The sequence below is a fragment of the Eleutherodactylus coqui genome, chromosome 1 (genome assembly GCF_035609145.1).
Source record: "Eleutherodactylus coqui strain aEleCoq1 chromosome 1, aEleCoq1.hap1, whole genome shotgun sequence".
NCBI lineage: Eukaryota > Metazoa > Chordata > Amphibia > Anura > Eleutherodactylidae > Eleutherodactylus > Eleutherodactylus coqui.
The window spans coordinates 501,757,643-501,773,372 of record NC_089837.1 but is presented as its reverse complement, the minus strand read 5'-3'; the positions used below and the strand labels follow the sequence as shown (position 1 = coordinate 501,773,372).

Below are 15,730 nucleotides of genomic sequence, written 5' to 3'. Positions count from 1 at the left end.
CTGATCATAGACGATTAGCTAAATAACCCTCCCAAGAGCCCGCGCCACAATGGGAAGGAAAATCAATGATCCGCACAAACACCCATGAATTTCATCACAAGAGTCCCCAACGTGCATTAAGTACAAGCCACGAAAAGGGGAACCGCAGGATGACTGTCTGAGATCCGGAATATTCTGTGCAATATCCAGCGTTCCACCGTCAGACTGGTGAAAGGAAAACAAAAAAGGGGTATGCTATGGTGTTATCCAGTAGAGCAATGTGAGATTGTTCTCAGAGCGAGAAACCAAGTGATCTTGTAGATATGATGCCTTCTAATGGCTAACAAAAATACATGATGTTACAGCGAGCTTTCAGGGATATCTCACCCCCCTCAATAGCCTGATGAAGGGGGCAAGATATCCCCGAAAGCTTGCTTGCTGTAACATCATGTCATTTTGTTAGCCATTAAAAGGTATCATATCTACAAGATCACTTGGTTTCTCTCACTGAGAACAATCACACGCTGTCAGACGGGCACGCAGCATGAGGGCTTAAAGGGGTTGTCCCGAGGCAGCAAGTGGGTCTATACACTTCTGCATGGCCATAATAATGCACTTTGTAATGTACATTGTGCATTAATTATGAGCCATACAGAAGTTATAAAAAGTTTTATACTTACCTGCTCCGTTGCTGGCGTCCTCGTCTCCATGGTGCCGACTAATTTTCGGCCTCCGATGGCCAAATTAGCCGCGCTTGCGCAGTCCGGGTCTTCTGCGGTCTTCAATGGGGCCGCTCGTGCAGAATGCCGGCTCCATGTAGCTTCGCCCCGTCACGTGCCGATTCCAGCCAATCAGGAGGCTGGAATCGGCAATGGACCGCACAGAAGAGCTGCGGTCCACGGAGGGAGCAGACCCCGGCGGCCATCTTCAGCAGGTGAGTATGAAGACGCCGGACCGCCGGGATTCAGGTAAGCACTCTCCGGTTTGTTTTTTTAACCCCTGCATCGGGGTTGTCTCGCGCCGAACGGGGGGGGTTAAAAAAAAAAAAAAAAAACCCGTTTCGGCGCGGGACAACCCCTTTAAGGCCCATTTAGAAACAACGATTATCGCTCAAAATTCGCTCAGAAGCCGTCTTTTGAGGGATAATCGTTGTCTGTAACTGCACTGACAATGCCAGTTTTCGTTCTCCCATCGCTCATTGTTGTCTTTCAGCATGCCTTACCAGGGATTCACAGTGGGATACAGCTGATACTATTGTTTCAGCTGTATCCCGCTCCCTGATAACAGGCTGGGTATGAAGTACAGAGTGGTCCAGCTCTCTTCTCCATACCCTGCTTGGAGCGCTCGCCTGTATAACAGTCGGGCGCTCAGTGCAGAAAACATCTCCCCCTCGCTCCCCGCCGCAACTCACCTGTCACCCGCGCCGGCCCCCGAATCTTTAGAGACGAGCGGGGAGATACTCGGCTAAGGCACTACTCGCTCGAGTAATGTGCCTTAGCGAGTATACTCGCTCATCTCTTTTCACAACGGCATCATGGTTGCTGTCAAAGGGCTGTTTGTAATTGTAACGTCTTGTTCACATCCGTGTCAGAGGTTCCGTTCTGAACCTCCATTGCTGGTTTCCGCTAGAAAAAAAGAACGAAATAGTCTAGCAAGCTGCACTATTTTGTCCTGCAGATTTCGGCAAAATGCTGGACTGCTGGCCGGAAAATGAAAGTGTTCCCATTTTTCTAGATGCACCATATCTGTCCGTTATATGACTTGTATCCATCAGAATATCTGCAGGTATAGACAGCAGCACACACACATGCCACAATTCCTGTGGGACGCAGGGTGTAGATGCACGCTCAATATAAAGATCCTGACTATGCATCAATAAGCCAGATAAGTCCATAAATAAGACCTGAGCAGCAACGTTTCGGCTGGAGCACCCAACTTGAAAAAGGCTGCGTGCTCCAGCTGAAAAGGTTGTTTTCTATGTGGACTTGATTTAAGGAGCCTCCTCTGGACATGAGGATGTGATTATTGCACCTACTTGCTGCTCATGTCTCATTTATGGACTTAAATGTCTTGTATCCTGCATTGTTCCCCATCATATACAGTCCACTCTGCATACGCTCTTAAAGGGGTTGTACTAGAATCGCAGTTATCTCCTGACCTTAGGATAGGGGATAATTTACTGATTGTGGGGTCTCACTGCTGAGATCCCTGCCGATCCTAAAAAACGGGACTCTATTCATTTCAAAGGGGCTGATAGAAACATCGGGCATATTTGGTATTTCAGCCGCACTTCAGTAGCGGTGAGCCATTCCAGCGACCTGATTGGTTGTTGGGTACACCCCCCCCTTTGGAGATGTGCACGAGTGGCCAGCCCGTTAAATGAGCAGCAGGGCCGTAGGCAACAAACCCCAACCCTAAACCCTAACCCCTAGACCTAACCCTAAACCTAACCCTGGTCTCGTGAAGTAGCACTTGTGGACATCTCCAAAAGGGGGGTGTGTACCCAACAACCAATCAGGTTGCTGGAAAGGCTCACCGCTACTGAAGTGCAGCTGAAATACCCAATATGCAAACACCGGATGCCATTCAGGTATGTCGGTTGTCCCACTGAAAGTGAATGGAGCGCTGGTGAGCTTGTGCAACTTGTGCTTCATTCAGTCTCTTCCCCGCCACTCCCCGCCCCCCGGATCTTTAGAGACGAGCGGGGAGATACTCGGCTAAGGCCCTACTCGCTCGAGTAATGTGCCTTAGCGAGTATACTCGCTCATCTCTAGTTGTGACCCTTGGCGAGGAGGAGTTTGATCCCCCTGATGTAGGATATATCCCGCTTACTGGCAGATGAGGGCAGAGTTGTTTTGATAAAATATTTTAAAGACTTAAATTTAAAAAAGTTCCCTCTGTCACAAAGTTTCAGCGGAAGGTGGAACTGCAGCCCGAAATAGTGCAGTGTGTGATTATATAGACTAATTCCTGACAGGGCGTACTTACCCCGCTCAGATTGCCAAGACATTATAAAAAAGGAGTGTGCGGATCACAAGATGTATTAAGGAAAGACTTTCTACCTGTACAGACCTCACTAATCCATGCAGTAACCTGCCATTACAGGAGATTTTCCTTTCAGAGTGAAATCTACATTTTCTCATTTTTTTGAAGCTTGAAATAGTCACAAAAGTAAGACGTATTACTTAAAGAGAGGCTGTCATCAGGTCTACAGCCGTTACACCCCTCAACGGATAAAACAATCATGTAGCGCATATTTATAAAGTTATATTGTTGGTTTTCCTGGGTAAAGCAAAACTTAAAAATGAAGGAAAGCCCCACATATAAATGACCACCAAGCGGACCGATGCGCTGACCGGACCGTTTCTGCAGGCCTGTGTACCTCCCCTACGCCGCCCCTCTCTGTTACTTTCATGGGAGACGTCGTTAACGCAGTGATCAAACGCTCACAGGTTTGCTGGGAGCTCCAGGAACAGCAAACTGCAATTCATCTATCCCTTTTGTGGCCAGATTCACTCAACTATACATGCATGTGTTGGTCCTGAGCCCCTGGCACATTTGCAAGAGGTTGATCTCTGTGCGGAGTTAGGGGAGGTAAGCAGGCCTGCAGAGAAGGTCCGACCCGCACGCCAATAATTTCCATGCAGCAAGGGAAATGTAACTACCTCCACTTTTAATGTATGTTTGCCTAGGAAGTCTAACAAAATAACTTTAAAATGTGCATTTCATTACTGATTTATCGATGTAAGGGGATTAATAGCTGCAGGACTGATGACAAGTTACCTTTAAATCTTCTTGTTTGCCTTTAGATCACTAATCCAGCTTACTACAAAATACACAAATCCTGAGACATGATGGGAGAGACATTCAGAGAGGCTTCAAAGACAGAAATCGACTTTCTATGATCTTTAGGAGTGGGGGAAGGGATGCCAAATGTTCATTATCCATGCATGTGCTTAAAAATGTGAAATTTTTAAAGTCCATCCGTATACTGATCATATATACAAAGTAAAATAAAAGTAAAATAACAATGCTGAAAGAAAATTGCTATAAAACTGCCCTATATGTACAAAAATATACCTAATATGATACTTCTCCTATGTACAAGACTATAACTACTATAATACTGACCCCCATGTACAAGAATATAACTGCTATAATACTGCCACCTATGTACAAGAATATAACTACTGTAATACTGCCCCCTATGTACAAGAATATAACTACTATAATCCTGCCTCCTATGTACAAGAATAGAACTACTATGATACTGCTCCCTATGTACAAGAATATAACTACTATAATACTGCCCCCTATGTACAAGAATATAACTACTATAATACTGCCCCCTATGTACAAGAATATAACTACTATAATACTGCCCCCTATGTACAAGAATATAACTACTATAATACTGCCCCCTATGTACAAGAATAAAACTACTATAATACTGCCCCCTATGTACAAGAATATAACTACTATAATACTGCTCCCTATGTACAAGGATATAACTACTATAATACTGCCTCCTATGTATAAGAATATAACTACTATAATACTGCCTCATATGTACAAGAATATAACTACTATAATACTGCTCCCTATGTACATGAATATAACTACTATAATACTACCCCTATGTACAAGATTATAACTACTATAATACTGCTCCCTATGTTCAAGAATATAACTACTATAATACTGTCCCCTATGTACAAGAATATAACTACTATAATACTGCCTCATATGTACAAGAATATAACTACTATAATACTGCTCCCTATGTACAAGAATATAACTACTATAATACTGCTCCCTATGTACAAGAATATAACTACTATAATACTGCTCCCTATGTTCAAGAATATAACTACTATAATACTGTCCCCTATGTGCAAGGATATAACTACTATAATACTGCTCCTATGTGCAAGGATATAACTACTATAATACTGCCCCCTATGTATAAGAATATAACTACCATAATACTGCCCCCTATGTATAAGAATATAACTACCATAATACTGCCCCCTATGTACAAGAATATAACTACTATAATACTGCCCTCCTATGTACAAGAATATAACTACTATAATACTGCCTCCTATGTACAAGAATATAACTACTATAATACTGCCCCCTATGTACAAGAATATAACTACTATAATACTGCCCTTATGTACAAGAATATAACTACTATAATACTGCCCCCTATGTACAAGAATATAACTACTATAATACTGCTCCCTATGTACAAGGATATAACTACTATAATACTGCCCCTATGTACAAGAATATAACTACTATAATACTGCTCCTATGTACACGAATATAACTACTATAATACTGTCCCCTATGTACAAGAATATAACTACTATAATACTGCTCCCTATGTACAAGGATATAACTACTATAATACTGCCCCCTATATACAAGAATATAACTACTATAATACTGCCCCCTATGTACAAGAATATAACTACTATAATACTGCCCCCTATATACAAGAATATAACTACTATAATACTGCCTCCTATGTACAAGAATATAACTACTATAATACTGCCTCCTATGTACAAGAATATAACTACTATAATACTGCCCTTATGTACAAGAATATAACTACTATAATACTGCCCCCTATGTACAAGAATATAACTACTATAATACTGCTCCCTATGTACAAGGATTAGAGATGAGCGAACACGTTCGGCCCCGCCCCTTTTTCGCCCGAACACCGAACTTTGCGAACACTTCAGTGTTCGGGCGAAAAAGTTCGGGGGCCGCCGTGGCAGCGCGGGGGGGGTGCGGCGGGGAGTGGGGGGGAGAGGGAGAGAGAGAGGGCTCCCCCCTGTTCCCCGCTACTGCCGCCCGCGCCGCCGCGCATCTCCCCGCCCCCCGGCGGCACCCGGACCTTTACGCGCGAACACTGCAGTGTTCGGCAAAGCCGGTGTCCGGGTGCGGATGTGTCCGTAACGGACATGTTCGCTCATCTCTAACAAGGATATAACTACTATAATACTGCCCCCTATGTACAAGAATATAACTACTATAATACTGCTCCCTATGTACAAGGATATAACTACTATAATACTGCCTCCTATGTATAAGAATATAACTACTATAATACTGCCCCCTATGTACAAGAATATAACTACTATAATACTGTCCCCTATGTACAAGAATATAACTACTATAATACTGCCCCCTATGTACAAGAATATAACTAGTATAATACTGCCCCTATGTACAAGAATATAACTACTATAATACTATTGAGAATATTTTTAAAAAATGGCAAAAATCATGTCTTAGTTGCTTGCTTATTGAATATTACACTATGTACCGTACCTTTATATCTTCTTCTGGCCAAGAGTTCAGCATGTTTGCAATATGTCCCTTGTCATGGATAGTTATGAACAGGCCTCTGTAAAAGAGGAAATGACACAGGTTCATGTCTCTGTAATTGATCTCGCACTCGGTGTAAATGCTGCAGTTGTTCATCACAAGAAACAATGAGTAGAATAATGAATAAATGAATATCCCAAAAGCACAGATTGGTTCCAGGACCTGTGTGATACTTGTGCACTGAACTGATCCAGTAACGGGAAAAGGGTGTCTAATTTCTAAACTAATAGTAGATCAGTGGGGGGCCATTGCCTGGGGCCTCTGCCAATCACTGACAGGAGAAGTGAGTAACACTGGTTATCTGGTGACAATGGCCCCGTCAGAGGTGGGATATATTAGATATATTAGGCATAAAGTGATTAGCCAGTTCTTGATATTGCTGCACTGTAAGCAGGAAAAATGGGCAAGTGTCTGAGTGACTGTGATAAGGGTCAAATTACGATGACTGGGTCACAGAATCTCCAGAACGGAGTCTTATGGGGTGTTCCCAATATGTAGTGCATAGTACCTACCAAAAGTTGTTCAAGGAACAACTGGCGATAGGGTCAAGGTCATCCAAGGCTCATGGATGCACGTGGGGAGTGAAGACTAGTCTATCTGGGTATTGGAACTCACTGTCTGGGGGCAGCGTATCCACAGACCAGTCAGAGAGCCTAGGCTGACCCTTGCTCCTTGTGGAATGTGCCTACAGTGGGCAGATAAGCATCAGAACTGGATCATGGAGCAATGGATGAAGGCGCCAGGCCTGCAAAAACTGTTCAGGATTGGAGAAAGAACATGACAAACAGATTGGGGTGATGACATTTCCACCAAATTCTCCAGATCTGTGGCATGTGCTGGAAAACCAAGTCCGATCCACGGAGCCCGCGTGGAGCAATTTACAGGTTCTGCTGGTACCGTCTTGTGCCGATATCACAGGACACTTCAGAGGTCTTGTGGAGTCCAGGCCCAGACAGCTCAGATATAAGCATCATGATGAAAGTTACTAAGGCACTGACGTGACCTGTTGGCAGGTAGCAATTTTAAGTAGACTGAAGACAAAGGAATATGTTCAAAGACGTTTTATTTCAAACCAGCAGGCAACGCGTTTCAAGGTTCACAGATGGATGATTACTACTGACTCTTTCCAAGCCTTCCATTACCCTATTTGCACCACAATTGTTAGCAATCATCCAGCTGTCTGATGAAGAAGTCTGCAAACCTCGAGAAGAGTCCCGCTCCAGTATTTCTGTCAGCTTCATTAAAATGAATGGGGTGCTGGCTGCGAATGCTCGGCCATCGCTCCATTCAAAGTGGCGCCACTGTGGGGGGAGAAGTGACCCTGCAGTGACAGGCAGAGTGGGACACAGGAGTCCTGTTCTGGAGATCGGCGAGTGTTCCAGCGGTGAGACCCCCACCTCATCTTGAAATAAGATAACTTGCAATTGTGGTATAACCTCTTTAATGTAAAAAAAACAAAAAAACACATATACCATAATCTCCATTGGGTCACAATTCCAATTCACTGCACAGAGATAAGAATGGGATTAGAGAGAATTATGGGCGCATACAATGATTCCTGGGTCTTTCTAATCTTTGTATTATTTTACAAGTTACAAATGTTGCAAATTTTCTGGGGAATCCGCTGCATAGAACCCCCCCCCCCCAGCTCTACCGCAGAGCGCCCGAATGATACAGTGTCAAGCAGATAACCCAGTTAATACATGTAACAATTTGCTCTTTTCATAGATGACAATGGAAGCTTCAGTGAAGACACATCGGATGCCGTCCCTTTAAAGATTTAAAGTACTTTTTTGGCATCGCTGAAGACATTTTATAGGTCCTTTATACAAAGGCATGCAGAGGGAAGAGAGAGTCGGGCTGCAGAGGAGGATGATGTTGCTTCTGAGCAGACACTGCTGATCTGTGCACGGATGGTGGAGAGGCAGAAGAAAGCGATTATGTAATGGGAAGAGATCAGATATTTTATAAAGAATCAACAGCGCTCCGGGATGTTTAATTCCCACAATTCATATCACAGCTGAGAGAGACGGAGCCAATAATTAGGCTGCACAATTAAAGGGAAACAAGGAGGTCACAAAGTTCTGCCAGCTTTCATAGAAGCCATGAAACTTCTCCCTGAGTAAATAGCTGGTGAGATAAAACCGCCTCCGGTCGCTCTATGATACCGCATTGTGTCTGGTTACACGGCGTGATCTGGAAAAAATAGATTTGCCTTTTCCCAGATTTCAACAGGTTCAATAAAATCAGTGAATCGTCGTAAAAGAGAAGGCGTTGCCTATACAGTATACTCCACGTCCCATAAGAGCTCTGTGCTTGCTGAAATCTCCCAGGATACTGTATATGTTAAAGGTATCCATCGCCTGACGGATGCAAAAAAACCCTCTCTTTTTGCTAAGGTCGGTATATGACACCTTTTTTTTTTGCTGCATATAATAGCGTAGTGGACTATGTTATTGTATACAGAGTTATCCAGTAAAAAAAGCATTAGCCGACGCAAATTTGATGTGAAGGAGATATGAAAATCAGATGTGTGATTATTAGGTATAAAAGAGAGTATCACACAGGGGTATCCCAGTACAGAAACCATCAGAATACCACCAGGTGTAGAGTTGGTAGACTTCCAACGAGGTCTGGTGGTGGGATGACACCTGGGCAACCAATCAGTACGGGACAATGCAGCGCTTTTGAACCTACCAAATCCACTGTTGGCAATGTTATTCGTAAATGGAAACCATCTGTGTGTGCAGGGCAGCCACATTCGGGGAGAACTCGTAAACTGACAGAATGTGGACAATGAAACCTTGTATGAGCATCACGCACATCGTCTGCTGCAACACGCGCTCTGGAGGTCTTACAGACCTTGGGAAAATCCACCCGTTGGCACCAGAACTATCCACAGGGAACCGCATGTGAAGGGTTACCATGGATGAGCAGCTCCACACAAGCCCAATATCAAATCAGGGAATGCACAGAGGCGCCTGCGATAGGGCTTGGAGTGTTGTTCTTGGACTGTAAGTGAGCAGAAGCAAGTGTTGTAGACAGCTGAAGCACAGTACATCATCTTCTGTTTGGATTGACGCATTCGGGAGTGGCGGTTGCCTGGAGAGTGGTTTCTATGAGACTGCATCGTCCCAACAGTGAAGTTTGGAGGAGGTTCTGTTATGGTGTGGGGGGTTTCTGCTGGGAAGGACTAGGGTAATTCGTTACAGTGAAGTCCACCCTAAACACCAATGGGTACAGAGACATTTTGGACAATGTGGCATTACCTAAACTGTGGCAATATTTTGGTACAGCTCCATGTCTCTTACGAACATGACCGAGCACCTTGTCATACAATATGCAGTGTTGAGGCTTGGTTTGCAGGGCAGAATGTCTGCAAACTTCATTGGTCTGCCCAAAATCTGGATCTCAATCACATAGAGCATCTTTGGGAAGAACTAGAACACCGCATCTGTGCAAGTCCAACATGCCCATCATCCTCCGCATCACTATCTGAAGCTCTTCCCGAGGAATGGAGGCAAATCCATCCACACATCTATTGGAATGTGGTGAAAAGCATCTGAGGATTACTGCGGTCATTGAGGCCAAAGGCGGCCCAACACCGTATTTGTGTCCCAATACTTTTGCCAGTATAGTGTAGGCCTATACAGCCACAATGGAGTTTGACGATAGATATTTTCATCTATCCATAGGATAGGTGATAAAAATCTGATCGATGGAGGTCTCACTGCTGAGTCCTCCACCAGTCCCAGGAATGAAAGTCTAATTTCTCCCTGTCATACCTTATTGCTGGCTCCCTGCACTCCCTGCAGTGAGAAGATTGAATGGTTATTGCAATCTCGCATGTGCAGCTACTGCTCCCCTCAATTTCCACATCACTGTGGGTGGGTGCAGCAACCATCCCTAGTGATGAGAAGAAGGGGTTTTAGGACTCCCATGCTTAAGATTGCTGAGACCTCCACCGATCAAACTTTTAGCACATATCCTGTGGATAGGTGATAAAAGTTAATTTTGGTAAAACCTCTTTAAGTTGGAGTTGCTGCATCAGCTATTTCTATAATTCCCATGCACAGTCACCTCTCTAATATGTAGTTGCTATAAGAGGTGAGGTGGTCCGGGTTCCAGAGGTGGGATAATGACCCCACTATTTGTGTTGCCCAGAAATCAAACCCAGCTACGAGCTGGCATAGGCTTCAGCTATTATTTGCGCCAGCTTCTGGTGTACATTACAGTAAATGTGATGGTCCACATGCTGCCATCCCTCTAATGATATGCCCTGCCCACTCTAAAAAAATGGGGCGGGGCAGCCTAAATGCTCAAAAAGTTGCAATTTTGGCACTTGCACCTAAAAGTGACCTTTTGACTCCACTATTGTGCTGCAAGTAAACCCCTCCCACCCCACCCCCACACACTGTGCTCCAATGTTACTAAATAAGGAAGTAAACATTATTATTGCAGAGAAAAGCAATTACCTTCAATTTATATTTCCATTAAAGAAGGGAGATTTTTGAGGAAAGCAGAAAGAAAACCAATTTTCTGAATGACTGCATTTACAGCTTGAGTAGAAACAAATGACAGCAATAAGGCTTTTGGTAGTCATTTCTATTCATCTCAAGGCACTAGCCATCATCTACATTTTCCTTCTGCACTGTAGAGCTACTCCAATCTAAAGCTTTGCTCCGGAGCTCTGAGTTGGTGGCGTAGTTCACATTAGGTTGTATTATGTGTATTACTTTTAAAACTTGTTGAGTAATGTACCTTTAAGTGGGGGCGGGAACAGAAGAGAATGGGGGGCACAAAGTGGGAGGAAGTAGGGAACAATGGAAGGGAGCTTCTCCCCAGAACAACGTGGTGCAGTGTAGACCACTTATGTTCCTATGGATCACTTCCCCGTGTCAGGAATAGAAAAGTGATTTCTGGGCAACTGTTTGGCTTGGTGTGGCAAACTCTCGGACCTTGCAGGCGTACCTAGCTCCTGTTCCAGTCCTTGTTGAAACATTTTGAGTAAACCGAGTTCTGCCTATCTAAGACGGCTATTGCTGTTCCAATAAAAGAAGTTCATGTGTTATTAATAATATGGTTTGTTAGCCTGAATATATGACTGACCCTCCTTTGTACCCCATGTAGCCAGGCCCTTTTCCTCATACCCCCCCATTAGAAACCACATGGCCCGAGCCCAGGGCTGAGTTATACTCAGCAACATCAACAGTCACAGAGGGCAGACCTATATCAGCCAGCCAAGGTAAGCCCAAGCAATGGGTGGAGAAACCAACCTTGTCCAGCGAACCTGTGATTGTGGAGCCACATGATCACTGAGTCCTGGCACAAGACTGCTGGGGCTAGTGATGGGCTACAGTGGGCAGATGACACGTAATAAGCTGCAGGTAAATAGACTGTTGACTGGCGGTAATGTCAATGGAAAAAAAAAAGAAAAAAGTAAAAAAAAAAAAAAGGAAAAGAAAAAAGTTTGAGCAGTTGCAGCAGCGTGTGAGCGGTTGAGCGGTTGCAGCAGCGTGTGAGCGGTTGCAGCAGCGTGTGAGCGGTTGCAGCAGCGTGTGAGCGGTTGCAGCAGCGTGTGAGCGGAGGCAGCAGCGTGTGAGCGGAGGCAGCAGCGTGTGAGCGGTTGCAGCAGCGTGTGAGCGGTTGCAGCAGCGTGTGAGCGGAGGCAGCAGCGTGTGAGCGGAGGCAGCAGCGTGTGAGCGGAGGCAGCAGCGTGTGAGCGGAGGCAGCAGCGTGTGAGCGGTTGAGCGGAGGCAGCAGCGTGTGAGCGGTTGAGCGGAGGCAGTAGCGTGTGAGCGGTCGCAGCAGCGTCTGAGCGGTCGCAGCAGCGTGTGAGTGGTTGCAGCGGAGGCAGCAGCGTTTGAGCGGAGGCGGCAGCGGGTGAGCGGAGGCGGCAGCGGGTGAGCAGAGTGTGAACAAGTCTATCTTCACTACTTCCACAAGTAAATTGTAGATCCCCATTAGGATGAGCTCCATGCCTGGCAATGCCATCCAGTGTGCTACTTGTGCAATGTATGCGGTCCTTGATCAGCCGATCGAGGGTGCATACTGTTGCGCAAGATGCGTGCACGTCGCACATTTAGAAGCCCAAATTCTGGATCTAAATCAGCAACTGGCAACACTGAGAGCCATTGACATCATGGAAAGGAGTTTGGTGCTCACTGAGCAGACACTCGCTGGGGTAGAGGTTGGGGCGGATGGTGCTACGGAAGAGCAGGGGGAGCAGGCAGTCAGCTGGGTGTCAGATAGAAGGAGGCGTAGAGGGAATAGATCCAGGGAGGCTGGTCCTGAACTGGCACAACCCAACATGTCTGCAACGTTGGCAGATGAGGGCGATGCCATTACAGAGCCAGCACCGCTGCAGCACGACATGCCCTCTGAACGCCAGGGGGATGACTGTTCCAGTGAGACGGGGACGGGGAGTGCAGGGCAGGCTAGACAGGTTCTAGTGGTGGGGGACTCAATTATTAGGGGGACAGAGAGGGCAATCTGCCATAAAGACCGGGATCGTCGAACAGTGTGTTGTCTTCCTGGCGCTCGAGTTCGACACATCGCGGATCGGAATGACAGATTACTGGGGGGGGGGGGGGGGGGGGGCTGGTGAGGATCCAGCGGTCATGGTGCACGTTGGCACCAATGAACAAGTTAGAGGTCAATGGAGGGCCCTCTAAAATGATTTCAGGGACCTAGGGTCCAAGCTCAGGGCGCGGACCTCCAGGGTAGTTTTCTCGGAAATACTACCTGTACCTAAAGCCACACTAGAAAGGCAGCAGGATCTTAGGTAGGTAAACAAGTGGCTATGGAGTTGGTGTAAGAAGGAGGGATTTGGGTTCCTGGAGAACTGGGCTGACTTTGCTGTCGGCTACAGGCTCTACCATAGGGACGGGCTGCATCTTAATGGGGAGGGTGCAGCTGTGCTGGGGGATAAGATGGCTAGAAGGCTGGAGGAGTGTTTAAACTAGGGACTGGGGGAGGGCAAAAAGAGAAATAGTGGGGTAGCCAGTGTAACTAGCGACCCGGGTCCAAGCAAAGGGAATGGGGGTCGAGCAGGAAGTGGGGTTAGTACAGTTAGAAGTGATAGATCAGCCATTAGTACGAATAGCAACAAAACAAATTTAAAAAACAAAAAAAACGATATAAATTGTATGACCACGAATGCAAGAAGTCTGATCGGTGAAGTGGGTGAGCTTGAAGCGAGAATGACTGATGAAAATTATGATATAGTCGGAATTACGGAAACATGGCTTGATGATAAGTGCGATTGGGCGGTGAATTTGCAGGGGTACAATCTCTTCAGAAGTGACCATGGGAACCAGAAAGGGGGAGGGGTATGTCTGTACGTCAATTCGAACTTGAAGCCGGGGCTACGGGAGGATATAGGTGCAGGAGACGAACAGGTGGAATCTCTGTGGGTAGAAATACAGGGAGGAAAAAATAACAAAATCCTGATGGGGGTCTTCTATAGACCACCAAAAGCAACAGAAGAAACTGATAACTTACGATTAAGGCAGATAGAAGAGGTGTCAAACCGCAACTAAGTAATTATCATGGGGGACTTTAATTATCCAGATATAACATGGGAAAACGAAACCTGCAAATCACACAGGGGTGATAAGTTCTTGAGAGTAATTAAAGACAATGACTTGAACCAACTTGTGCAGGAACCAACAAGAGGGAGAGCCACTCTGGACCTAGTACTAACTAACAAACCGGAACGTATAAAGGGGGTGCAGGTTGAGGGGCACTTGGGGAACAGTGACCACAATATAATCAACTTCCAGCTGTCATTCAATAAGAAGCCTTATCAAGGAGCGACAAAGAAACTAAACTTTAGTAAAGCAAAATTTGATCAGCTTAGAACTACTATCGGTAACATTAATTGGGACAACATCCTCAAAAATGACGGTACAGAGGACAAATGGGAAAAGTTTAAAAGGATCCTAACCACCTCATGTGAGCAGTTCATTCCCTTTAAAAATAAAAGAACTTCAACTAAAAGGAAACCAATGTGGCTCGACAAGACGGTAAGAGGGGCAATAAATGAAAAAAAGAAAGCGTTCAAACTACTAAAGCAAGAAGACAGCGAAGAAGCGCTAAAATCGTACAGGGAAAAAAACAAAATATGCAAAGATAAGATCAAAACTGCCAAGGAGGAAGCAGAAAGACTGATCGCCAAAGAGAGCAAAAACAACCTGAAGCTATTTTTCAACTATATTAACAGCAAAAGGATTTGCAGGGAGAGCACTGGCCCTTTAAAAAATAATGCAGGAGAGATCATTGATCATGACGGAGGGAAAGCAAATCTACTAAACAGTTTCTTCTCAAGTGTATTCACAAACGAAAAGGAAATGCCACACGAGATGCAGGGGAATAAAATGAACCCATCACAAAATATCTCATACCTAACGCAGGAGGTGGTGCGGAAGCGACTAAAGAAGACTAAAATTGATAAATCGCCGGGCCCAGATGGATTACACCCAAGGATACTAAGTGAACTAAGTGACGAGATAGCTAGGCCGCTATATCTAATATTTCTAGACACTATCAAGACCGGTGTAGTACCATTGGATTGGCGCATTGCCAACGTGGTTCCAATTTACAAAAAAGGGAGCAAAAGTGAGCCTGGTAACTACAGGCCAGTAAGTCTCACTTCAGTAACGGGAAAAATTTTCGAGGGGATTCTGAGAGACGCCATTGACGAGTACCTCAAGGAGATTAAGGGAATAACTCCTCACCAGCATGGATTCATGAAGGGTCGCTCATGTCAGACAAATCTGATCAGTTTCTACGATGAAGTAAGCTCTAAGCTGGACCAGGGAGAATCTATTGATCTCGTATGTCTGGACTTCTCTAAAGCCTTTGACACCGTGCCACATAGTAGGCTAATATACAAAATGAGGCAGCTCGGACTGGGCGAAAACGTGTGTATATGGGTAAAAAATTGGCTCAGAGATAGAAAGCAGAGGGTGGTAATAAATGGTTTGTACTCTGATTGGACCACAGTCGCTAGTGGGGGGCCACAAGGTTCAGTATTAGGAGCCATTCTGTTCAATATATTTATCAACGACCTGATAGAGGGGCTGCACAGCAAAATATCAATATTTGCAGATGACACAAAATTATACAATATAATTAATGCAACGGAGGACAATGTGCGGCTACAAACGGACCTGGATAAGCTGGGGGCTTGGGCAGAAAAATGGCAAATGAAGTTCAATGTTGAAAAATTTAAGACTATGCACATGGGCAGGAGAAACGGATGTCACCAATATTCACTTAATGGGGTACCACTAGGGAAAAGTGATATGGAAAAGGATCTGGGGGTACTAGTGGATTGTAG

General features: G+C 45.1%; 1 protein-coding gene across 2 annotated transcripts in view; it reads right to left on the bottom strand.

Moving 5' to 3' along the window:
- ME3 (malic enzyme 3) overlaps positions 1-15,730 on the bottom strand; it is a 128,957-nt gene that overhangs the window by 55,949 nt on the left and 57,278 nt on the right. For both annotated transcript variants that reach the window (XM_066587184.1, XM_066587192.1), the window contains exon 5: positions 6,331-6,406. In XM_066587184.1, coding sequence (XP_066443281.1) covers positions 6,331-6,406 — 76 coding nt within the window. The remainder of the gene's footprint in view (positions 1-6,330; positions 6,407-15,730) is intronic.